Source organism: Nyctereutes procyonoides, unplaced genomic scaffold (genome assembly GCF_905146905.1).
Source record: "Nyctereutes procyonoides isolate TBG_1078 unplaced genomic scaffold, NYPRO_anot_genome, whole genome shotgun sequence".
In the NCBI taxonomy this organism is placed as follows: Eukaryota; Metazoa; Chordata; class Mammalia; order Carnivora; family Canidae; genus Nyctereutes; species Nyctereutes procyonoides.
The window spans coordinates 43,670,311-43,697,249 of NW_026575052.1; the positions used below are offsets into that span (position 1 = coordinate 43,670,311).

The window sequence follows — 26,939 nt, forward strand, 5'->3', positions numbered from 1 at the left end:
ATAAACTAAAAAAGAAATCTTTAGTAGTGAGGCAAATTTCTAACAATGTAGAAATAGAAAAATAAATGTTAACCAAAAGCTAGAATTTATTGGGTACCCAGGACATGCAATAAATACACTGTGAATAGGGCCTTACATTAAATCCATCCTTTAATCTTCAAATTATTGACTCTGTTTCATAGAAAAGAAAGTTGAGGCTTAGAGAAATCAGATTACCTTTCAAGGCCACACAACCATGAAAAGGTAGAATTGGGATTAGACCCAAGGTGGCGTGCCTTTAAAACCCCCACAATTGGGATGCCTGGGTGGCTCAGCAGTTAACACCTGCCCTCAGCCCAGGGAGTGATCCCAGAGTCCTGGGATCAAGTTGTACATCAGGCTCCCTGCATGGAGCCTGCTTCTCTCTCTGCCTATGTCTCTGCCTCTCTCTGTGTGTCTCTCATGAATAAAAAATAAAAAATCTTAAAAAAAAAAAAAACACAATTGTTACGCCCAGCTCCCTCCCTAAGGGATAAGCTGATGTTTAACGTGGGAGAGACCCATTATAATAATTTGTGCTATTAAACCATATATGTAGTAAGCTTATGCCATATTATTCAAAATCTAATTTTACTCAGGGTGTTGAACAACGTTAACAGCAGTGCCATGTCACAAGATGATATATTCTAAGTGTTAGGAAAGGTAGGGGTTGTTTTTTTTTTTTTTATGTGATTTAAAATGTCTCCACTCAACAAAAATGATTCTTTAACATTTAACATTAGCCGTAGCCAGTTTCATACACGGAAAAATTACCATTTCTCCAGTCTCACCTGGCCTTCTTTCTTTTATCATGTTTCCCCCAACTCTGGAAAACTAGATGTCTCTTCAGCTTGGAACCTTCCCATCATTTTTGCCTCATCATCTCTGACTCAGATTCATCAGACTCAGTTGCAGTTGTCGCTTCCGAGAAAGCCTCCTGTGGTGTTCTCTAACGAGGGCAACAAAGCATGTTGGTCTTATTCACCATCAAAGCCCTAGTATCTAGTGCAGTGCCTGGCACATGGTAGACATAAATGAATGTGTTGAAAGAATGAATGAATGAATGAATGAATGAATGAATATATTTCCTGAACTAAGATAAAATACACCAAGTTTTCACTTCACTTCTCATCTGTTTCCTGAGATATGAGGAAGAAACAAAGCAACTCAGTAGACTGCACCATATACACCATATCACACAATCATGTTAGACTTTTTTGTCTTGTTTACTCCTTAGTGGATCCAGCAAATTGAAGGAGCAGAGGCTGCCCTGCACCAGAAAATGATGGAATTAGAAAGTGACATGGTGAGTACAAAGAGGAGGTATCATAGACATGAAGAAAAATTGGCAAGGCAAGTGGAAAACAACTATTTTCTAGCTGTTTTATCTGGCACTGATGAAAATTTGCAGCTTCCCATTATTCTGTATACAGACTGTGGATCAAAATTCCTGGAAGTATCCCACAATTTCAAGTTATATTCTTCAAAAATATGTTGTATTTTTATAGTATTTCTAAAACTAATGCTAAAGAAAATTCCACTATGTGTTTTTTTCCTTAGGCTAAATAATTTTTCCACCATATATAGTCATAGTAAAAATTACAGAAGTGATGAGTGTAACTCTGATTTTAAAAATCTCCAAGGTACCTCATGCCCATTAGGATGGCCACTATCAAAAAACCAGAAAATAGCAATTTTGGTGGGGATGTGGAAAAATTGGAGCCTGTGCACTGCTGATGGGAATATCAAATAGTGTGTAGCTGCTAAGGAAAATAGTATAGTGGTTGCTAAAAAATTCAAAATAGAATTACCATCCAATCCAGCAATACCACGTTTGGGTATATGCCCATAATAATTGAAGGTAGGTTCTCAAAAAGATAATTTGTACATCTGTGTTCAAAGCAGCATTATTCCCAATAGCTTAAATGTGGAAGTAATCCCAATGTCTATCAGTGGATGAATGGATAGCAAAATGTGGTCTGTACATACAATGAATATTATTCAAGCTTTAAAAATGAAGGAAATTCTAATGTATGATATAACATGGTTGAACCTCAAGGGCATTATGCTAAGTGAAATAAGTCAGTCATAAAAAGACAAATACTGGATGATTCCACTTACATAAGTATCTAGAGTAATCAAACTGCTAGAAAGTAGGAACAATGGCTGTCAAGGGCTAAGAGGAAGAGAAAATGGGCTGTTGTTGTTCCATGGGCATAGTTTCAGTTTTGCAAGATGAAAAGCGTTCCGAAGATTAGCTGCCTAACCATGTAAATATCTTTAATACTACTGAACTGTAAAATTGGTTAAGAGAGTAAATTTTATGTTATATGTATTTTACCACACTTAAGATCTTCTTAAAATCCCCAAGCGTAGGAATTGTTGATTGTAACTTACAGGAATATATAGAACTTTAAAACTGGTTAAGAGAGTAAATTTTATGTTATATGTATTTTACCACACTTAAGATTTTCTTAAAATCCCCAAGTGTAGGAATTGTTGATTGTAACTTACAGGAATATATAGAACTTTATAACTGTAATGTCATTAGTGTTATTGCTACTAAAAAAGGTAGTGATTCCTATCAGGTTAAGGAATCTTATAATAAGAACTTGCATTTATACAGTATGTGACAGCTTACATCATTTGCTTATATTTTACACAGTTTCTATTTTACCAAAAGGTTAGACTCTAAAGTCAAAGCATGTGAAAACTCTTCAAATGTACAACTATTAATTATACAATCAGCTTGTCCCGGGCACTGTTCTAGGCACCGGAGCTGAGAGCCAATCAGGAAAAATCACTAGCACAATTACTGCATACAGACAGTCTCTCAAAAGTAGATGAAGTCAAGTGTTCCTCCAGAGTTGGAAGAGGTCCTTATTCCTTCAGTTAAGCACACAAAGAAATCATTGACACAGCTACATTGTACACAAAGATATATTTTTAAATGCTAATGGCAAGATGCTTGCAACGTGAGAGCATGCATGCAGAGACTGAGAACAAGCAGGGGAACTTGAGATCGAAGTCCCAGCTCGTACCAGTTTTGTGGCAGGAGCAGAAGCTCTTTCAGTAAGTGTCGTTGTGGGTGGAATGGTCCCATTCTCTAAAAGAATGATTGTTTTATTATATAACTGTGCAAATTGCATTTCTAAATATTCTTTAAAAAATAGATTATCATAATATATTTGCACAGATATACTTACTAGTTACCAACTTACCTTGTCAAAATCAAATCTGTCCTTAACCACATACTCTTGGACTGGCATAAAAATCCTTTAAAGCATTCCATGTGGACTGATCATTATATTTTTTATACTTCTTTCCATTGATTTTCACATTCCCTGTGTGAAGCTATGAAAGTTGAATTTCTTTCCCTCACAGACAAAATCTGACGCTGCAAATGCTAGTGACTTGGCTTGTGGTGGAATTAGAGAAAACATTAATCAGTATGATATATATATCACTTCCTAATAAGCTAAATTGACTCTTTCTATTTATCATTATGGCCTCCTTTTTATAGGAACAGTTCTGCAAAATAAAAGGCTATCTAGAGGAAGAACTAGACTACAGAAAACAAGCTCTTGACCAAGCATATATGGTAGGTACAGCAAGCACTAAGGATACCCAGAGTGTTCACAATTCTCTCTTGTGGAGTAAAGCATCCTGGTTCATTTGTCATGCCATATGCTTGAAAAGACCACAACATGCAGCTCCTTTTTCAGTGGTTTCCAGTTCTGGTTTTAGAACAAATACATCCCTACCTCTTTCCTGTTATAATAACCTTATAATACTTAATAACTAATTATACTTCAGTTAACAAAAATTAAGTGTATATTATAAAATACTTCAATGAAAGTCAGATCAGCTGGTACTGTGGATTAAAGAAAAATTTTATTAAATCAAATCTAATTGTTTGGGAGCCTAATGTAGTGATAGACTGATGGAAGTTTTAATGTCTGTTTTGTACATTTTTACTTCACATATTTCTTCCAACAACCCTGTGGAGTATAGGTAATATGATTATTCCTGTATTACGTATGAGGGAGTGAAGGCTTGAAGAGTGAAAGAACTTTCCCTGACAAAGCAAGCAGGTAGTGCTCTGGTCTGACTCCAGACCTTGTGGCCTTAACTACCATAATCCAGCCATGGTAAGGACTCTTCTGTAAATGAGTGTGCCTTTTTCTCTCCCATGGAATGTTATGCTGAATTTGATTTATTCCCCTTACCAAATTCATAATACACAATTCCTAATACCAGACTACAGCCTGTGTTTCTTCTCTCTATATGCTGCAGTCCCCCAAGAGAAAAAGACCAAACTTAAAAGAGGAACATTTCAAGGAGTTGCTAGTAGAGGTTTTTATAATGCTTTCCTGGAAGCAGCCTGAGTCACTTCAGGGATAAGACTGAAGCACTTAGCCCCTGCTTGTAACAAAGATGAATTAGTCTTCCCTTCCAAAATGAGTAAGAGTTTCTGAGCACCACTTGATGGGGAAAGGAGAAAATGAGAGTTTGGTCCCCAGAGAATCAAGAAAGAAGCACTTTCCCCCTTCCCTCCTACCCTTTTATCCTTGCCTCCTCCACCTATACATGATAGGGCTCAGCTGTGCGTTCACATGTCCCATGACTGTGTACTCAGACAACCACATTTAATGTTAAAAAGATGAGATCTGCTTAGTCCAGCACAAGAACTAGAAAAACATCCCTTACCAAGGCATGACTATCCACCTCTGTCAAAGTCACAGGAGGTAAAATTGCAGGTTTGGGCTGCTATATCTGAAGTATGTTTAAAAAAAAAAAAAACAAGGGACGCCTGGGTGGCTCAACAGTTGAACATCTTCTGCCTGTGTCTCTGCCTCTCTCTCTGTGTCTCGCACGAATAAATAAAATTTAAAACAAACAAACAAAAAAAAAAAAAAACAAAACAAGGGATGGCTGGGTGGCTCAGCAGTTGAGCATCTGCCTTCAGCTCAGGGCATGATCCCGGGGTCCTGGGATCGAGTCCCACATCAGGCTCCCTGCATGGAGCCTGCTTCTCCTTCTGTCAATGTCTTTGCCTCTCTCTGTGTGTCTCTCATGAATAAATAAATAACATCTTAAAAAAAAACACACAACTGGGATATAAGGAGCAGTAGCATCTTCATCTAAAACAGAGAAGTCTCAAGGAGGCATTTTATAGCTAAAGCAGCTGTAAATCTCAGAGTTTTAAAAACAGACCAATTCTGAAGACTGAGGCCATTTTTAGATCATATCTCCCAATTTGTATTTTAAGATGTGGAGACCATAAAGTTCATAGTTGTGTCATGTGGAAGAGAGGTGGCATTTTATGCGTGAAATATATCTTCACCTTCAAGTATTCCAACTTAGACCCCTTTTCAATGCTTATTTCTAAAAGTATGGCCACCATGATAGATATATAAATATCTGAAGGGCTGTCAAATGAAAGAGAACAAACTTATTCTCAGCTACATTTGGAAATAGAAGGATATATAGTTCTTATAACAAAGTAAGGACTTCCTAAAAATGAAATGTATAGGAAACCAAGAAAAAGAACATAATCTCCATCACCAGAGAAATTCATATATTGTTAGCTGGATGACTCATAGGGAATCTTGCAAAGGGGATTATCAAAATGATAATTAGGCTGGATAAGCTTTGAAATTTATTGTATTGCCATGATCCTATACGACTACAATAATACATGACTCCCCCCATACACATAAATGCTTCCTTTCACATACAACACATAAATGATAAGTTCCAAAGTTAGACTTGTCTAATTCTGTTTGCCAGAGAATCCAGGAACTAGAAGCTACTTTGTACAATGCTCTGCAGCAAGAAACTGTTATCAAGTTTGGTGAATTATTAAGTGAAAAACAGCAAGAGGAGCTGAGGACAGCAGTAGAAAAGTTACGGCGGCAGATGCTGAGGAAGAGCAGAGAGTATGACTGTCAGATTCTTCAGGAGAGAATGGAGCTCTTACAGCAAGCCCATCAGGTGAGGACTGAGTCATACATCTGTGTAGGGTTGGTACTAGCAAATGGGACTTAGTACTAAGTTCATGGTACTAAGTATGGGTGTGGAGGAGCCCAGGAGCTATAAACTATTTTCAGAAACTAAAATAACTGTTGCTTTCCACCTAGACTCAGAGACAGGACAGTTTTGTAATGATTCAGTCTTAAGAAAATTGGCAGTTCAGAAGCATTTCATACTGCTACTATTTTAGGAACTACTTTTGTCATGAAATAGCCTTTGAATCTCCTGGAGCATGATTAGCTCCCTTATGCAGAGAAGCAAGACTCTCCCCCCAGGACAGAAATAATGCCTCCATCCTGTTACTCATCCCAGTCCATAACCTAGCCTGATCCAATAATCGGAATAGGGTGAAAGAGAAGAGGAGCCTCCTTTTTTATTCCCAGAACAAACAGCAATACCAACAAAGCCTGGAAGCTGCTGCTTAAGCTGGCATTTGCTATGTCAGGAACTAAACTTACATCATTGCATTTAATCTGCACAATAGTCCACTGAGGTAAGTACTCTTATGATCGAAATTAAGGAGATAATGATACTGAAGATAAGAGTGCTTAAATTTGTCCAAGGGACACAAATAGCTTGCTCCAGAGCCAACCTGCCAGCTCAGGTGGGCATGACTCTACGCCAGTGCATATAACCACTGCACTACACTGTTATATGCAGCTTGACATATCCATGGTTTATGGGACTCATCAATCAGCAAGGCTCAAGAGACCCTCAATTTATAGCCAAAATTCTTAATTCCAACTCTTAGTTCATGTCTTAGCTTGACAGGTGAGGACTAGGGTCCTGGTCAAAAAGCAGATTTCAAAAGAATTCCAAAATTGATAGTGCCAGGCTGTAGTATTTGGTACTCAGAAGCTGAGACAGGTAACTGCTACGAAATCGAGATGGACTGTAGAAGTAAGAATCCTGTGGTTTTCGCAGATCAAGGTGAGTAGAAAAGGAACAGGTTATTTTATGACACCAATCAGAACAGTTTATGGGGAACATGATATTCAGCACACTTCCTGTGTAGCCAGGAGTTTTGTGAATCTTTAGAGTTAGATTATCCAAGCTAACAGGGGACCCGAAGCCATGAGTCCTGGAGATGGTGAAGACATGCGTGTTTGTTTCAGTGCCCCCTTCACATTCTGTCATAAAATTCAGGATTTTGACCCTGGAAAGCGTTTTTAAATCCTTTAATCATAGATTCACTGGCACCATTAGTTGGGGAATCAAAGTGTTCTCTGCATAAATTTCTTCTGCTACAACAGCATTTAATTAATATCAACAAATCAGGAGTTGTGCCATGGAAATATAGCAGTATTTATTTTTAAGATATACAAATAAGTACCTAAATTTATTCATGATGAAAACCTTGTCATCCCTTTTGAGTCTTTAACCAGCTAAGGGGATTCACCCCTAAAAGACATGGTTTTGTTTGCTTTGTTCTAAGTTACGAGTCTGAACTGATAGGTACATTACGTATTTTTAAGTCTCAGAGATTCACACTGAAAGTCTGTATCTCCCAAACAAATGGTCACTAGAAAATGCCTTTTCTAGTTATTTCTTACTCTTTTTCTGCTGTTATTGTCAAACAGTAATTGATCAGTAGTTTTGATTTAAGTGGTTTATTCCCGAAGGTGTTGGCAAGAATTTGTCATATATCAGCATTTAATCCAGTTAAATCCTAGAGCATATCACTAACTATTCATTGGACATTTTTGTTTGAATGTTTCACAGTGAACCCATATGAAACAGATCTAAATACGCATTCTTATCCTAATTACTTCTCCCTTCTTCCCATCTGCCTGCCTTGGTCAGTAGAATTACCATACCCCAAAGCATTCAGGCTGGAAACCCTGGAGTCCTCTTTGTCCTTTATCTCCAATAGTTAAGAGAACACTACATCCAACTAGCATTTCTCCTGAAATGTTTTTGAAGCTGTTACGTTTTGTCCGCACTTGTAACCGCAGGCATATGCAGGGCCCTTCAGTGCTGCAGCAGGCCCAGGTCCTGCCAGGTGTCCTCTGAAGTAACCCACCTCTATCATCTCAGCATTTAGCCAGTCCGATGCTTAAGTGCACTTCCTAGACTTTGAATACCATGCCAGACATAGAGAATTCACATAGACTCTGCCTTTACAAAGTTTAGGATCCACTCATGAAATCACAGGAGACTAATAGAAAAATCGTTAAAATTGGTATCTTTTGACAAGTGGCATAAAAAATCATAAGCAGTATACCACAGGGACGCAGTTGTGAGGAAGAGTCCCAGCCCTCCTCTCTTTAGTTCATTGTGTGTATCACTGCACATTCTTTCCCCTTTTATGATGGTACATTCTTCCTCAGAAACCTCCATGATCCCAATTTCCAGTGGAGTCTGGTGCTATGCAAGTCTCTCCAGGTCCTTCATTATCTGGCTACCCCTTCCCTAAAAACCTGATCTGATGGGACACCTGGGTGGCTCAGTGGTTGAGCATCTGCCTTTGGCTCAGGGTGTGATCCCGGGGTCTAAGGCTCGAATCCCACGTTGGGTTCCCTGCGGAGAGCCTGCTTCTCCCTCTGTGTCTCTACATCTCTCTCTGTGTGTGCCTCATGAATAAATAAATTAAATCTTTTAAAAATTTTTAAAAAGGGCAGCCCTGGTGGCTCAGCGAGTTTGGCGCCGCCTCCAGTCCAGGGCGTGATCCCGGAGACCCGGGATCGAGTCCCACATCGGGCTCCCTGCATGGAGCCTGCTTCTCCCTCTGCCTGTGTCTCTGCCTCTCTCTCTGTCTCTATGAATAAATAAATAAAATATTTAAAAGATAATAAAATAATAAAAGTTAAAAAAAAAAACAACACCCTGATCTGAGATGATCTCCAGAGCATACATTACTCTACTCATGCAGAACTCTTCCTGGTACCACTTGAGTCATGACTCCCACTTCCAAGCCTTCACCTTAAAATCCCCTTCAGTGTCTGTTTCATTTATCCAAATGTTCTCATTTTTCCAGTCCCAGTTTAAGATCTACTTCAAGATCTTCTCCCTGCTAATAATGGACTGCATATGACTAAAAATAAAAAATCTGTACTCCATACCCTGTTACACAGTCTTTCAAAACCATATTGAGGGCCTGCTTGGGCCAGATACTAGAAATGTGATGGTGGACAAAGACATAAAGGTAATCACTGCTCTCATCTATCCTATAGATGAAAAGGGCCAAAGCAACAACACAAAAAACAATGACCAAGGCAATTAAGAGAGTATCAATAAGTGCTGTGAAGAAAAGTATACAAAGTTTGTGTGATTTTGGGAATGGGATTCACCACTTTAGACTGTCTCCTCAAATTAGGCCTCTCTGAAGCTGTCTAAAATCAGAGAGACCAGCCACACAAAGATTTTGGCAAAGTGTCCCAGAAGATAGGGACAAGAGTCTAAGTCTCTATTGTGGGAACATTTGGAATTTTTTTTTTAACAATGTTTTTTTTTTTAATTTTTATTTATTTATGATAGTCACAGAGAGAGAGAGAGGCAGAGACACAGGCAGAGGGAGAAGCAGGCGCCATGCACCAGAAGCCCGATGTGGGATTCGATCCTGGGTCTCCAGGATCGCGCCCTGGGCCAAAGGCAGGCGCCAAACCGCTGCGCCACCCAGGGATCCCAACATTTGGAATTTTTAAGGAACAGAGAGAAGGGCATAAAAATGGAGCATATAGGGACACCTGGGTGGCTCAGTGGTTAAGCTTCTGCCTTCAGCTCAGGGCATGATCCTGGAGTCCAGGGATCAAGTCCTGCATCTGGCTCCCTGCAGGAAGCCTGCTTCTCCCTCTTCCTGTGTCTCTGCCTTCCTCTCTGTATCTCTCATGAATAAATAAATAAAACCTTAAAAAAAATGGAGCAGATAAAGCCAAGAGGAAGTGGATGTGAGATGAAGTTGGAGTGGTAAGACAAGGCTAAATCATGTTGGCCTTGAAGGAATTTGGTGAGTACAGCTTAGCTACATCCCATTTATTCTTATTCCTCTTCCTCTCCCCCATAAATTCAGGGACTGCCCTGATTATTTCACATGTCAGTAGTGCACAAAGCTGCTGTAGATGGATGTGCTAAAATAGAAACAGGAAGAGCTGGCAGGAAGCTGTCACACCAGGGCTGATGTGGACAACAGTGACTTGGTGCACTTTTTAGCAATACAGATAAGATAGGTAGAAAAGGGATCTGTTTTGGACCTGACAGGGTTCCCTCTTGGGTTGGATGGCAAGTGGATGGGAAGGGAAAAAATAAAATAAAGCATGCAGCACACTATGCTCTATGGCATAAATAACTCATGCAATCAACACATATAGGCAGCTTCTTTATGCTCAACACTGTACTAGTTACTAGAGATTGGTGGTAAAGTTAAACCTGGTTGTGCCACTGTTTACCTTTTCTACTTGAAAAGGTAATTATAGGGCAGCCCCGGTGGCACAGCGGTTTAGCGCCGCCTGCAGCCCGGGGTGTGTTCCTGGGGACCCGGGATTGAGTCCCACGTCGGGCTCCCTGTGTGGAGCCTGCTTCTTCCTCTGCCTGTGTCTCTGCCTCTCTCTCTCTCTCTCTCTCTGAGTAAATAAATAAATAATCTTTAAAAAAGGTAATTATATTATATCCCCTGGTTTTCCTTGTGTTTTAAACTTTGTCTCCCCATCTGATGGAATGACTCTTCAAGGTCAAGAACTAACTATCGTCCGTGCTCTCCATTACATCCAGCAAAGTCCTGTCCTCTGTAGGAGGCTGCCCAAAAAGCACACACTTAACGGCAGAATAGACACTGCAGTAATCTCACAGGTCCATGAATTTATTGATATAATACTTGCCTCCACATCCAAGGAATTACATGCATACTCAAGATGGAAATGTCTAAAAAATTATTCTCTTATTGTGTATCTTTAATGCCTGGAAATATACACAAGCATACACATCACTCCCAAGCACACACACCATTAGCTTCCAGGCCCATTCTCTTACCCAGCTTTCATTGTCCTATAATTTCAAGGTCAGCCTTGATAATCTGTCTGATGGAAACTCCTACTCTTCTCCTACACAAACCTCAGCCCTTCCCTTCATTTTATTTATTTTATTTTATTTTAAGTCCCTTCCCTTTAAAGCAGACTACTCAGTCTCTTCATTCCCTGCATTTGGTCAGATGATTCTTTATGGTAGAGAGCTGTCCTATGTATCCTCCTGGGCTCTACCCATTCGATGCTAGTTGCAACCTCCATCCCAGTGTGATTAGTGACCACATGTGATTCAAAAATGTCTAGACAGTCAGATAGTGAAGATGGTTGCACCACTTTATGAATATTCTAAAACCACTGAATTATATACTTCCTATTAAATTGACTAACTTTAAAAGATGGCCAGACATAGCCAAATGGCCCCTGAAGGCAGAGTCAGCCTCAATTGAGAACCACTGTGTCAGAGAAAAGGGAGATAAGATTTCCAAGTTCAAGTATTCTTTGTACTAGCTTCCCCTTTTTCTCCCCACATTGCATTATAAAAACCTCTCTTTATATATTACCACCTCATTTAGCTTCTACTGCTTTCTTCTCAGACTCCAATTCCCCATTTTCTGATTATTCCCAAAAGAGGCATTAAATAACAAGCCTACACTCTATACCCATGTGCCTTGAACATAAAAAGCCTTTAGATTGCTGGATCGAAATTTGAAGACTGTTTTTCACTTGCAAATAATTATCTATGTAATGTTGATTTCAAATCTGTGCTATTTAAATCACTGCAATTTTGTTAAATAGTTGACGAGTAAGTTCAGAAACAGTTCTGGAACTAACATTTTTGTCTTTAGGATTACTTGTGCTATTTTTGCTATTTGGCTTTCCCCTAATTTAATCAATTCCCTCCTTGGAATTTTTGGTGAGTGTAAGCTGTTCTGTTTTCTGAGAACTGGCAAATCCTGTTTTGTGATGAAATTCCACCCTGAGGCAGGGTTGAAATGAGGTTGGAAAGAAAGAGTAGCAAAAAGCAACAGGATTGTCTGCATTTGTGTGCAGCACCTTCAGCCCTATTTACTGTGGTAATAATAAACAACCAAAAATCCCAGTCCAAATGGCTAATGACAAAGTTAGCTTTTGCTTATTAGTTCTGGAATGTACTGCTGTCTCTACGGGGAAGTGGCATTCCCACTTCTTACTCCTACTTACATTCCACTGGGCAAACAGGTCTTATGGCCAAGCCCAAGAGCAGTGGGGTGAGAACTACCCTACCTCACAGGGATGGAGTCTGCAGGGATGGGCACAATAGACAGGGGCAGCAAATTAAAAAATATATGTATAATCAATGTAGTGCTTTTGCACCACAAGTATGGATCATTTTTGAAACAACAATCTCCTGGATATGGAAAAATGTATTTGTGATGTTTCCAGCTATGAGTACTAGTGTTAATTTTTTCATAGCAAGTTCTGTGTTTTAGGTTGGCGAATAGTCCTCTTGTTAATCCCCACTAACTCTTTGGTTTGTTTTATTTTTTTCCTTCTTTAGCGAATTCGTGACTTAGAAGATAAAACAGATATTCAGAAACGACAGATAAAGGACTTAGAAGAAAAGGTATGTGTTAAATTCAATATGAATTTCAGTCTTTAAGTTTTAGGTCTGAAAATACTATGAGTCTCACTCACTTTGTTCTGTTTCTTCTCAGTTAGCGTGTTTCGTGCACAGGCAGGTGTAGTCACGGTCAGTATGACCTTCACGACCAGGCAGGCACCCACATTCTAGCAAAGCTTCTGCTTTCAGCAGCCTCACCTGGACATGTTTGCCTTTTGTGTTAATTCCTATTCTTTTCTGAAATGTTTTCTTTCCTGTTTCCTCTTTCTTACTTCGTTTCTTTTCCAAAACTTTCTTTTGAGTTTTGTGACTCTACTTTGGTTTTTCTTTTAAAAGCCTTTTAAAGCCCCTTTGAAGAAAAAAAAAATCACTCTTATCATTCTTCATAAAAAGCCCTTTCTTCTTCCTTGTGCTGCAGTGTCCCCTTGACAGTAAGCCCAGAAACTTAGGTTGGTGGGTGATAATTATGCCTTCATGTCACTTCCCCCAGTGGCCTGAAAGAGCCCTCCAAGTCAACCAACAGTTTCAGGTGTAAAGCATAGTAGTTCTGAAAGAGATATTTGTGGATGTGCAGGACAGGAGAAGGGAGAGGACTCCCACAGGGCTGCTAAACAAGCTGCAGTGACGTAAACAGTCCTACACAACAGAGTGCTCCTACCGGTGATGCCAGGAGCACTGTGTTAGGAACACAGCAGCGATGGTGAGAGGCTTTCTCCAGAGTTCCAGTCTGAATTCCTGTGTTGCAAAAGAACGTGGCTATTTTGCAGCATATCCCGTGGGTACCCAAGAAGAAAACAGCAAACCATCTGCCATTTTTGAGACAATGAGCAGGATTTTATTCACCCCGGTTGCTTCTGTCGTTCTCCGTATGTATGAAATCACAGGGAGTCGGTAGGGGCCAGTAGTAGCCAGACCATCAGCAGCTGGATTATTACATAGGCTGGGTCTTCCCATATCTACTTGACCTTGGGTATGTGACTTAGACTTGTATCTAAGCCTTACTGATAAAATAGGGATGATAAAGCTTGCCCTCACCTCCTTTCATGGGTTTCAGGGAGAGCCACTGAAGTCACCTAAGTGAAAATGATGAAACTGAGGGTGTTCCACTAAAAAGTGTGATCTTTTTAAATTTCCAAACAAAGTACACATCCTCTGCAATTTTAAATTTGAATGGTCCTCATTTCCAGACTGTGCTCTGCAGCCCTGTGGAACTGAATGAGGCAAAGGTAAAGTGCCATCAGCCAAGGTCTGAGTCTCACTTCCCAGCATTTGGCAGGAAGACCCATAGGAGGCAGAGATTGTTCCCAGCTTCCCTGGTTCTCAAAGCACATGACTCAGGTCTTCCATTTTCCACATTTTTGATTGGCTAGCTCTTGGTCCTAGTCATTTTCCGTGCCGACAGAAGGAGGAAGTCAGAGTTCAAACCAGAAAACTTTAGTTTGGTTCAGTCCCTATTCGTCTAAGGAAAAAGAAACTAAAAGGGGGAGGGGGTGGATTTTTTAAATATCTGTTAATGTCATTACCCTAGGCATTTTCTTAATAAACCTCCTGGAAATTTTAGGAGGAGGGAGATTATGTTCCCTGTCAGAATTCCCTGACCTTGTCACGTCACAGATCTGAACTTAAACATTTATAAAAATGAGGTAATGTACCTGCTAGTAAACAGGATTCTTTAGCTATCAAAACAGTATAATCCACATATAGTAGTAAATTAAGCCACTTCAAAACAATCCAGTTGGTTTCTGACTGGAGATTTGATTGAGAAATGAGGTGTGTGACACAATTCTACTCCCTTGACCCCCATTCTCCCACACAAGCCTGGACAAAATGCTAAAGATCACTTACATCAGAAATACTTTTCTTTCTTTTCCCTGTGGTGTTTGAACACCTACTGAGAGTACCTTAAATACCATTCTTCATTCCTAATTTCCATGTACACAGTATAGGTATCTGTCACATGATAGCCACAGACAGCAGGACTGCCTCAGGCTTGCAGCTTTCCCTCATCCCAAGCACCTCCATGTTCATCGGCTTCACTGACTCCCATGCAGAGTCACTCTGTGAGGCAGGCACAGTGGATGTCAGGATCTCCTTTCATGCAGATAATATAACAACAGCTTCAAAGAGATTAAACAACTTGCCTGGGACCGCATAACCATTCTGTGGCCAATCAAGCGCAGAGGTCTAGGTGCTGCATTGGGCTCATCACATTGCCTGGACAAAGAATCTCATTGCCAGTGACACAGTGATGGGCATTTCCTGATGCTCAGAAAGGTAGCACTGACATCTGACCTCTTCAGAGGAGCAGTGGAAGCCTCCCATCCCCTTCATCTTCTTTTGCTACGGACCTCATTTTACCACTCTCCATCTTCAAGGAGTGAAAACAAGGGACAGAGTTTCTGCTTTCCTGACTAAAGAACAGTCACCAATACATGGCTCCTAGCACCATGTTTATAACTTGTCCATACAATTTTGCTACAGTAAAACAAGGGTCCTATAAATAGTGGCACTACAGGACACATGCAAATAACACGCTCAACATGAGAACACCATAGACAACTCTTATTCAAAAATGTTATGTCCAACAGAATGCCCCTGAAGTGTGGTAAAAAGGTTAAAGAGTGACTCTGATTCACCAAGGAAATTGATATTTGAAATAAAAGCTGATTTGACTTGTGACTTTTAATAATTAGTTGGTTATGTAGGGCTGCCCTGATGTAATTACTAATAGCGTCCCCCCATTTCTCTACCTCAGAAGTATCCCACTGTGGATGATTTAGTATATGGTTACCTTACATATTAATATTTTTCCTGCTATGCCTTACTCCTAAAACCTGTCACATTAACCGAGCAGTGATAGCATTAAGTGATTAAATGTATGCTTTGGTCATATTTTTGTATTTTTAGCAGACCCTGCCACACATTAACAAACTGACAGTAATATGGAACGAAGTAGGACTTGGCAGGGCTAAATTCCAGGCTTTATTATGCTGTAAAATTACAGGCAATTAGACTCTTGACTAACTGTTCGGTGCTTATTTTTTTTCATTGATAGAATTAGGGGTTTATATCTACTATCTATTAGACCCCCTCCGAATTCCAAAATGTATGAGCTGATGTTAGTTGACACCAATCATTCATTTCATTACTTTGCCAATAGATAAGTAAAACATACAGTTTTTTTAAACAGTTTTCCTTGGGGTGTATGTGACAATGGTCAGACTTGAACAAAGTGGAAAAGCTTGAGGTTTTGTACGACATGAATGACACTACAGAAATTCAGATTTACATAATCTTCTTCTTTTTCTTCTGCAGTTTCTGTTTCTATTCTTGTTCTTCTCTCTTGCCTTTATTCTATGGCCTTGATGTCAAGGTGCCTCTTACAGGTAAGATTTCATTTAATTCTCAAAATGTGGTTCTAAGAGGTATGTTATCAGAAGGATGCTGCATACGGTTACTATGCCCATGTTTGTTTGTTTTTTTAAAAAAGCAAATCCATGAGGTTTGGTTAGCTCAAATGCCATAAAATGAGGAAAAGTTCACCTGAAACTAATGTAGCATTGTCTGTTGACTGTGCTTCAAAAAAAAATTAAAATTAAAAAAGTGAGAAACAGATCCAGTCCACTTGGGTGATTATTAAGGAAATAAAGGAACCATCAAGTATTGTGGAAATCGAGAATTTTGTTCTAGGTAACTGTATTGCTTTGGGAGGTCATGATGTCTGTGGAGGTCAGTGTTCTTATCAGTCTTTCATTGTGTGGAAAAAGTTGCTTCCCTATCTGCAAATGAAGAAATATGTGTATGTGTTTAGTATCCCTTCCAGCTTGAAAATTCTGATTCTTTAAGTCTAACAAGCTAAAAATGACTGATTACTTTTAACCCCTTCTCCCAGTCTGACTTGATTAGAACTCTGAAAAGCAGATTATTCAGTGAAATTGGATCTTCTTTTCATATAAGACCACTTTCAGTGTCAATTTAGAAAAATAAGAGTTTTATTATTACTAAGTGATCAAGTCTGTGTCTCACGAATACATGCATAAGTAATCTTGACACTGATTCCTAATGTTATGAAAAATACAGATTCCAAGTCCTTACCTCTAACTTAACGGACCAGGTTACTGGAGATGGAGGTGAGTAGGAAGATGGGAGAGGTGGAGAGCAAGGAATAATCTGTTTTGTTTTGTTTTTTTATAATCTGTGTTTTGAATAACCATAGCAGGTGATTCTGACGTCTACAGAAACCATAACTCATGTTATCATCATTTAAAAACAAGGAAAGGCCATGTATTCTTCCAAATCTATGTATCATGGTCTGCGTCAACTTTGGTGTTTCTATAATATCACACGGGGATCTTTCCTGGACCTCATGTTATTCAGCATTTTCTATAGCAAGTTGAAAAATAGAGAAAAGATACTTTCTCTCTCCATGAGTATCATCTCTTGCCTAGATGGGGAACTGACAAGCAAAAGTGTTTTAGAATGACCTGATACAAGGAAGGAGTTGAGCAAATATGCCCAGGAAGTTTACATCCATATATAATCAACACTCTCGCTTTATTCCATCTTCCAAAAGAGTTTCTATTCCAACTGACAGCCATCCTTTGTCTGGCAATTAGGATAGTAGCCTTGCAGAACATTAGGAGGAGCTACTGAGTCTCTTAAATTGAATGAGAATAAGGGCACCCAGGTGGCTCAGTTGGTTAAGTGTCCAACTCTTGATTTCGGCCCAGGTCATGATCTCAGAGGCCTGAGATCGAGCCCCATGTGGATCCTGCTTAAGAGTCTCTCTCCTCTCTCCCTCTACTCCTCCCCCTTCCCACTCGCTCACTCCCTTAAAAAAATTTTTTTTTGATTGAAAATATATAAACAAAATGGGTAAGATTTTCTAGGAAAGTTTAGGAATGGCTAGAATGTCAGAAAATGAATAGCCCTCCCCAAACAAGAATAATAAAGAAATAAACAGGACAAAGTTTAGTGAAACACAAGTACTATGTGATAGTTGAGGGAAGAATCAAAACTCATAAATACTAGTTAGAAAATGAGTAGGTTTGAATATTCTCATCAGTGATGGCTAACACTTACATGCCAGGGGCTATCCTAACAATCAATAAAATAGTCCTTACATGACCTCCTCTAAAGCCGGTGCTGATTTTATTCCTTTCTTTACAGTTGGAGAAACACCAACACAGAACTTACCCAAGGCTGTAATGGGCAGGACTGGCATTTGTACCCAGACAGGCTCGCTCTAGAGGCTTTTAGCCACTTACAAACCACCATCCTGCCTCACAAAGGAAAGAGGGCATTTCTCTCACATTGTGAGCACCATTTACATTCATATGTATCAACAGTCAGGGGTGTCTTTTGCAGTGTGGGTAGTACTGCTTGGCTATGAGGTTTTGAAATTACAATGCGCTCATCTCTATACCTTTTTCCTTTTTTTTTTTTTTTGTGACTCTTTGAGGGTTGTATGAGATTTACTTTGCTTTTCTTCCAGAGTAGCACATAACTGACACTTAGTAATTGTTGAGTGAAGTCATGATTATAATTAATAATAATATAGCAAATTAAGGTAACAATCTGGGGAATCTAAAATATGTATAGGAAGATGGCTGAGTAGTTTAGAGTTACAACTTTGAAGTTAGATACCCTGTTAAGTTTGGGTCCTTTCATTTACAAGCTATGTCATGGTAAGTTAATTCACCTTAGATGAGGTTTCCTATTCTGTAAAATAGTTATATTACCTCAACATGGTATATTACATTGAGAGAACTAAATGAGATCATACGTATAAAGGACTTACCACAATGCTTGAAACATAGTTCAATAATCAGCAACTCTTAGCTATTATTATTTTTAAAAGTTAACTTTCACATTTTCTGAATTTGTCAATATAAAAAATTCAAAATTATAACTTCTAGAAGTGCCTGGGTGGCTTAGTCAGTTAAGCTTCCAACTTAGCATTCTGGGATCAGGCTCCGCCTTGGGTTCTACACTCAGCGGGGAATCTGCTTCTCTGGCTCTGTCTCTCTCTCTCTCTCTCTCCCTGTCTCTCTCTCTGCCTGCAAGTACTCTCTCTCCAAAACAAAGAAATAAGTCTTAAAAAAAAAAAAAAAAGAAATTATAATCTCTAGCATTACCAAGTGGTTTACCGCCTAAACCAGAACAAGTATTTGCCTTTTCGTCTCCTCTTTTCAGGGAGTAATCTCTATTTAAAGAAGACATGACTGGAAATAGATCAGTGCCACTTTTATCTCCAAAGCAGATAAGAGAGAGATAGGAAGAAGTAAGGGAGATAAACATTTGGCTTGTCGGCACCAAGTAAGGCTTACTACACATAACCATAAAAATCTTTTTCCTACTAAATTAAGGATTTATGTTCTGCTCTTAAACCCAAGACTAACTTAAATTATATGTAAAGTGGCTCCTTAAAGTAGAGCCACTCATGCTTTTTTTTCTTTTAGCAATTATAACACCTAAGTCATTTTTATCAGTGATCTAGAAGATACTGAAGGCTCCCAAGGCACCCTTACTGCTCTCAGTGGTTGCTAAATGGTGCAGCTCCACAGATTACACTGGGACTTTTATCTTAAACAAGGGAACCCCAGGTAGGAGGGTTTTTAGGAGATATCATCTGCCTATGCATTCTGTATATTTATTCTAAATAAATAGTGTACCACAAATTCTTTCATGTCAGTTATACAGGGAGACAAAGGAAAGAAGAAAATGAGAGGAATACAGAAATAGCTATCACCAGGTTATTGTTATATCCATCATAATGACCCATTGAAAATCCTCTTCTTCTGAAGAGGGACGTGTTAATGAAGAACATAATGGAACCAGCTCTGTTCATTATGAAGTTTGGAAGACCAGACAGAGAACAGGTGATCATGATTCTTCATCTATATACTCAAGTTCACTGTGGTTTTTTAAAGGTTTTATTTATTTATTTGAGAGAGAGAGAGCGCGCACAAGCATGAGGGCGAGGGAGAAGCAGGCTCCTTGTGGAGCAGGGAGCCCAATGTGGGACTCGATCCCAGGACCCTGGGATCATGACTGGAGCCAAAGGCAGACACTTAACTGACTGAGCCACCCAGGTACCCCTCTAGTTCATTTTTCTTCATCCTTATTGTTTTTTTAAGATTTTATTTGTTTATTCATGAGAGACACAGAGAGAGAGAGAGAGAGAGAGGCAGAGACAGAGGCAGGCTCCACACAGGGAGCCCGATGTGGGACTCGATGCCAGGGCTCCAGGATCACACCCTGAGCTGAAGGCAAAGGCTCAACCACTGAGCCACCCAGGCATCCCCCATAGCTTATTTTTAATGATTCTAGTGTCAACCATGGATGCTTGAACTATCTTGATAGCTCAGTATTTTCACTTCCTGTCTAATAACATAAAACATGTTAAAAGACACATAATACTGTATTATTGTTCTGATTTTTAAAAGCTAAAAAAATATAAACTGTACTATAAAAACAGCCAGTCAATTATTTACAAATTCTCCATTAAAATATGCAAATAGGGCAACCCAGGTGGCTCAGCAGTTTAGCGCTGCCTTCAGCCCAGGGCGTGATCCTGGAGACCCGGAATCGAGTCCCACGTCAGGCTCCCTGCATGGGCCCTGTTTCTCCCTCTGCCTGTGTCTCTGCCTCTCTCTGTGTGTGTCTTTCATGAATAAATAAATAAAATTTTAAAAAATAATAATAAAATAAAATAAAATATGCAAATATTTACTTCTTATTACATTTATATTTTTTCAATCCCTCCTCCTGCCAAGGCCTATAGGTGGCCTATGGAAAACAAATGGCAATATGACTCTACTATATTTATTGTTTGAAATGAAGAATTTTGTCCCTTATTCTTTTATATTGGTAAGAGAAAGAGATAGATGAATCATTTATATGCCAGTTAATCAGTCTTTCTTTATGTAGATTATCTACTAGTCTTCATCTAGTCATATTGAGACTGTTTCCCTTTCTGTCTTATACATTAGACTATTAAGAAAGCATAGAATAGGGCTTATGCTTTATCTTTGTATTTTCAAGTCCACAACAGTGTCTTATATATACTAGGCACTGAATACATTTTGACAGATGGACTGATGGGAAGACAGATGAATGAGTAAATGATTGGGTAAATGAATGGGAAAGCAGATCTGTGACAGGTTAGATCAGAGCCTTGGATAGCATGGTAGTGTTATCTGATGATTATCCAATTTGTTCTTTATGTGTCATTGGAGAATTACTTTAAGAACAAGTGAACAAAGGAAAGAATACATGAACAAATACATTCTCCCCCAACTCCCTGTGGGGATGCCCTACTCACCTGGCTCAATGCTTCTCCACTGTACACTCTTATAACTCACTCTCCACACCCAAATCTAATCATGCCCCCTTCCTGAGAAAACATCATCATTAGAGTGAAATCCCATTCCCTTAACATGGCCAACAGAGCCTGGTGTGGTCTAACTGCAGACAATCCCTTGGGCTTTCTCTTGATCTAGGAGCTTCCTTAACGAGCCTTAGTCCCTTCTACTTACCACAGGGGTTTGCCCATGCAGTCCTTGTGTGCACAGTACTTTCAGCCCTGCTTTGTCTAGAAAACACCTACTCACTTCTCCTTCAGATCTCAGCTCACTTGTGATTCCTGCAGGGAGGTCTTCCTTGATTTCACTCCCAGCCAAATTTTACATGCATTTGGGTTGTTTTGGTTTTTGTTGTTAATTGATGCCTCTATTCCTCATTGTATATAGGTTCATGAGGGCCAGGATCATCATGTAGTCTTCATATGATAACCCCAATACCCAGATAGTGCCTAGCTTGTAGTTGACAATCCATAAATACTTCTTAATGATAGTGATGATATTATGGTAAAGAAGAGGAAGAAGACATCTGTTCTGTGGTTGAACGAATGCATTTCATATCTATTATTTAATAGTTAGATCCTACAAAATAGATACTATTATACCTCTCTAATATATATTTCTAATATTAATTTCTTAATTAATAGGCACCTAGGTGGCTCTGTCAGTTAAGCATCTGCCTTCAGCTCAAATCATGATCCCAGGGTCCTGGGATCAAGCCCCATTTTGGACTCCCTGCTCAGCCAGGAGCCTGCTGCATCTCCGTTTCTCTGCCTGCCAGTCCCCCTGGTTATGTTCTCTCTCTGTCAAATAAATAAATAAAATCTTAAAAAATAAATAAATATTGATTTCTTAATATAAAAAAATTATCAAGTAATAGCATCTACTGCTTTTGGAAGGATTAAGTGACCTTATATAAGTGAAGCAACCACTATAGTACTTGGCACATAGAAAGACTCATAAAAAGCCAAGTTGCTAAGACATACTAAGCATTCTGTCTTGGATCCTGCATTATGATATGTGCTTCTGTCTACTTTGACCACATTTCCCACACAATCATCAACTAGTGAATATCCATTTGTCCTACCCATCTCAATGTAAAATCAGGGACTCAGGGAAGCCTTCTCTGATCCTCTGACTTCACTTACATTTCATTCAGTGTTATCTGTCCTTCTCACTAAGACTCTCATAGGCCACCTACCTAACAGGGTCAGTTTCCGCATCTGTAAGCTGGAGATAATAGTAAGAGCTACCCTTTACTGAATATTTTGCTGTATGATAAATTGTATATGAGGGTTGATAGAATGAAAGGTTCAGGAAGGCCCTTGAGGGTCTGGCTGGTACAGTCGGTTGGGTGGTGGCACCCTTGACAGAGACCTCCGAAGCAGGAAGAGGGAGTGACTACTGTCCCAGATTTGGGGTTATTTATAACTTGAGATCAGGAGGTAGCTACAGTTTGTATTTAGAGGCAATCAATATGCCTCTAAATATGTGTCCTATAAAGGATCTAAACTAGCTTCCAGCAGGTAGAAAACCCTAAAGAATGGTGAACATAAGTAGCCTGTCAACGAACCCGACTAATATTTGCTAAGTGTCATCTGTGAACCAGGCAGTGTGGTGGGTACTTGGATACTGGAGTCACAAGTCAGAAATGACATAATTGTTCTCATTCACTTATAGTCTGGTGGCATGTAGTAAACTCTCAGAAATGATAGCTGCAATCACTGTTTTACAGAAGAGGAAGCTAAAGCTCAATGATGTTAAGCAACCCATTATTAGGAATCCCCGAGGCTCTGTCGTATCTGAAGGGCCTTCTCAGTCAAAGGTGAATTCATATTCTGTACAGCTTTAGTTACAGTGTACTGACCTTTGGTTTACTGAGAATGGGTCATCAATGGTGGGCCCACTGGGTACCCCTTCAGTTATTCGGAATGCTTATTTGAATGAGCTCTGCTCTGCTCCGAGTTCCTTTACTGATACTCAATGTACAGAAATGTAATATTTTAGGAGACTGCCTATACGTCCATTTATTTTTTCAATTAGCAATAATCGCGCCTCGGATAAACCTCATTGGCTACGATACTGCCACTGCGCAAAGCTCGTCCATTTATTTTTTAAAGAAACCAATGTGGTTTTACTCAATGGATGGGCTTTACTTCAGTTGTGACAGGCAGAAATGATGCCTATGTACTTGGAAACAATTGAACTCTGAGAATATATAAATTGAAAGTTTGTAAGTAAAAGACTTTCTATGTTCACATATTTAATTTATACATACAAACATACGTATACTGTATATATTTTATATATGTATTATATACACACACACCTTAAAGTATCTTTTATATACATTAAGATCCATTCTCTTCTCTACCAGGGAATGTAGAAATATTACAGTTGTAACCAGTTGCTTGGGTCTCTCAACTCAGTGGGATGTAAATATGAACACTATCTATTTTTCTCAAAATATGGCTTTCACTCAGGTTCTAATTTTCCTCTCTTTAATAAATCTTAAGCTGGTTCTCCAGTTTTTCAGTTCTTGTGTGTCTAGCTCAATTTAAAACTCAACCTCAGGTCCTGTTTAATCTCATTTCTTCCCTATCCCACGTGTGGGACAAGTGCATGATCTGGCTCTAAGAGATCTCTCCCTCTTCCCTCTTCAAAGCTGGGTTCTCCTAGAGGGCAGGGAGGAGGGATAGGGAAAAGGGTTCATGCCTCTCAACTGCATTGACAGTGGTTGTGACCCTCTCCCTGGTGGTTGATGCTGTTTCTCTGGCTGTTACTGACCAGTTCTTGACATCCTGTCTATGAGAGGTGATGAAAGACTGGCCATTAGGGGAACATATATGTGAGTTCTCCAGAAGCTGTGCAGGGCATGCCCACAGCAGTATTCCCTGACCAGCTGAGACCCAGCTCTTCCTCAGCCATTCTGAGTCTCAACATTGGTGCTGCCAGCCACAGCATCTTGCTAGGAAGAAAGCTACTGCCCCTGTCTCTGCCCTGTCATCCCTCTCAAGTTCTTTGCCCAGCTAGACAAAGGAAGATGAGCATTGCTCTGTGTTTGAGCAGCAGAACGTGAGTCCTATTTGTACAAGCACCACCAATCTCTGTTTATGCCATTCGCTACCCATCCCTCCCTCCCGCATCTCAACCACTGCACTTCCTTCCTACTAGTTCCCCCTCTGTGACTCTGTCACTCCTTCTTTCATGTCTAGTCTTTAGGAGCAAAGTGGGCCTGCAAATAGGAACTCCAAATATTTCTGACTTGCTCTGATTGCAGGAATTCTTTTGAATCTTTAATTTGTCTCTGGTTGTTGGACTAGAAGCCTTCCTGGTACTAAGTGCCTCCCACCACTTTGGATCTTGATTGCTATTTCAGGGCACCAGTAAAATCCTGCTACAGAATTAGTATTTTTGTTTTATAAGTGGAGAAATTAAGGCTTAGAGAATTTAAATAACTTATCCTTGGATGTGCAGTGAAAAAATGGAAATCCTATTTTTCTCCATCCATGTTTTTCAGGCTCTGAAGGCCATGTCTTTAAGCAGCACATGATAGAATGTTCTGTATACCAACTCTGGCTTTTTTGGGGAAGAGAGTAGTAAAGCCTTAACTTATAACCAAGCGAACACCCAGACACTAAAACAGAAATAGGGCGAGGAGTCCCTAACTGGTATAGTCCAGGGAAGTACCTTGTCAGGAATATCTGGAGCCAATTAAGAAACCTGTATGGCATAACTCCCAGGGAATCCCCAGGTCAGGACCTCAGGGTGGAGACCACCTGCCACTGGATACAATTGTTGAGAAGGAAGTATGACATAAAAGTAAGTCACTGAAGGGCATAGACAGACATGCTTTTTTCAATAATATTATATTTATATTTGGGAGTATGATAATTCATTTGAGTTTCTTAAGGTATTGTCTTGGAAGGCCTCAGAAGAAAAGACCACAGTGATCATTGCTGATACATCAGGCCACTTAGTATGAACCAAGACCTGTCCATCACTTTATGTACATATATAACCCTTGAAATCAATCATTCTCTTTTCTCATTTAAGATTAATTAAGCTTAGAGCCATCATTTACGTAACTTGCATTAAATCATAGAGCTCCAAGAGGTGGTAAAGAATAATTTTTTGTGTGGGAAAAAAAAAGAATTTTTTTCCTGTTTCAGCTAATGACAGAAATGATGATTTAAGAATTTTCCCTCTATTTTACAGAGTAACCGAAAACACGGATAAGACCCCAGAAAGGCAGATGCTTCTAGACCTTCCAAGATGGCAGAAATGTTTACAGCAGTGAGAGGGAGATCAAAAAAGCTAAGAACTACCCTGTAGCCAGGACTACAACTGTGTATTTTAAAGCCATTATCCAAGGTTTCTTACTTGACAGTTCCCACATGACCCTGTTGAAAATCTACAATATATGCTGCATTTAATGAAACACGTATATGTCAAACCAGAAGAAAAGACCAATAGACGTAAAATGTGTAAAGGAAAAAAAAAATTCAGCAATGGCAACAGTTTCAGCAGATCAAGGAAAGATGTGTCTTGGGCATGGAACCAAAGTTACAAAGAAACACTGTACCCCTGCCGTGCAGGGGGATCCATCCTTTTAATGTAACCACACCCCTTGGAAACACTAGTCCTGAAATCGACATTTTAAAAAAAATCAAAACAAACAAACAAGGGTGGGCGGGGAACGAAGCCCGAGGAATACCTATGAGGAGCTATTTACAATAAAATGTTTCATTTGAAAAGTCTGGTTTCTTACTACAGGGATTTGCTTTTTGTCTTTATTAGTCTCAAACTCAGGAACAGCGAATGCGAATGGGAAGGAACGCGGTCTCCCCGTTTGTTTTTCTGCAAGAGGTGCAGCTTGTGGGGGGCATCCCTCCACGGTGATGAGAAGCGGACCCCGGGGGCCAGCCCCCCCAACACTGGCAGCAAGGCCAGGGAGCGCAGGAGTGGAGCTGAGATCAAAGCAGATTCCGTGCGGCCTTGGCCTGGTCACATGTGCCCCCCGGACAGACGGACGTCGTTCCCACCGACACCCTGAGCCACAGGCTCCCTGACTCCTGTTGAGGACCCGATGCCAGAGAGCAGCTCTCGATCAGCCTCCAAAACACTGGTCTTCGTATGGCATGCAGACAAATATGTTCTGTGATTCAAGTAAGAACATGCTAGAGGTGAAAAGTAAACTCTGAGTTTGCTACAGAGACGTGACTATAAAACAGGATTAGGATTTTTTTTTAAGTCACCTGATATACCTAGAGCATTCTGACCTCTTGTCCTTTAGACTGATGACATTTTTTTTTTCCCAGAGAGCTGACAGCAGCAAGATAGCTCTACCTTTTTTATACAGAAGTAACGTATGTTACGGATAAGGTCGTTTTGTACCAGAGACGAGTAGAAGACCAGTACTTCTTCCTAAGTTACGTAATACTGAGTCTTGGATTCAGCTCTGAGAGCCAATAAGTGTTCCTGAAAAGCGAATTTTACACCTCATTTACTGTAGATAACAAAACAGCCTCAATTTTTCAAGTCGTCAAGGTTTTATTTACAGGGCTAGATTTCCCATGCATAAGGAGTGTGTGTAGGGAGCCAGAAACCCTGTCTATGAAACACTACACAAATCCTTCCACACGCCAGTTCCGTATTTTATTCTTTGGTTTTCAGCCCTGGCGTTTTCCAAGTAACTGAAGAATATGCAAGAAAGGCTACAATGCTGGGGTCCCACGATTTATCCTTCTATTTACTGCTGACCCAGGTGTCTTCAGCCCAGTCACTTAACCTCTCTGTGCCTCAGTCTCCTCATCTGCAAAATGAGGTTAAATGCTTTTTCATAAAGTTTTTTTTTTTTTTTTTTGCAATTCTGGAATAAGAGGTGCTTAAAGTAGCACAAAGTGCTTTGTAAAAATATGACTGCTATCTTATTCGCCTTTTTTGTATTGTTGAGAAAGAGTC

General features: G+C 39.8%; 1 protein-coding gene and 1 pseudogene across 3 annotated transcripts in view; one reads left to right on the forward strand and one right to left on the reverse strand.

Annotated features, from left to right (window-relative positions):
- The window catches only part of JAKMIP2 (janus kinase and microtubule interacting protein 2), a 171,702-nt gene extending 145,768 nt beyond the window's left edge, over window positions 1-25,934 (forward strand). Inside the window, exons 17-22 of one of the 3 annotated variants that reach the window (XM_055330953.1) lie at window positions 1,256-1,324; window positions 3,542-3,619; window positions 5,812-6,015; window positions 12,550-12,615; window positions 15,928-15,998; window positions 25,194-25,737. In XM_055330953.1, coding sequence (XP_055186928.1) covers window positions 1,256-1,324; window positions 3,542-3,619; window positions 5,812-6,015; window positions 12,550-12,615; window positions 15,928-15,978 — 468 coding nt within the window. In that variant the 3' untranslated portion in view covers window positions 15,979-15,998; window positions 25,194-25,737. Of the gene's footprint in view, window positions 1-1,255; window positions 1,325-3,541; window positions 3,620-5,811; window positions 6,016-12,549; window positions 12,616-15,927; window positions 15,999-25,193; window positions 25,738-25,775 lie in introns of those variants that run through there. The other 2 variants (XM_055330952.1, XM_055330954.1) reach the window with 2 other exon arrangements.
- On the reverse strand, window positions 22,949-23,075 carry LOC129514338 (U4 spliceosomal RNA; annotated as a pseudogene).
- Window positions 25,935-26,939: the final 1,005 nt, after the last annotated feature.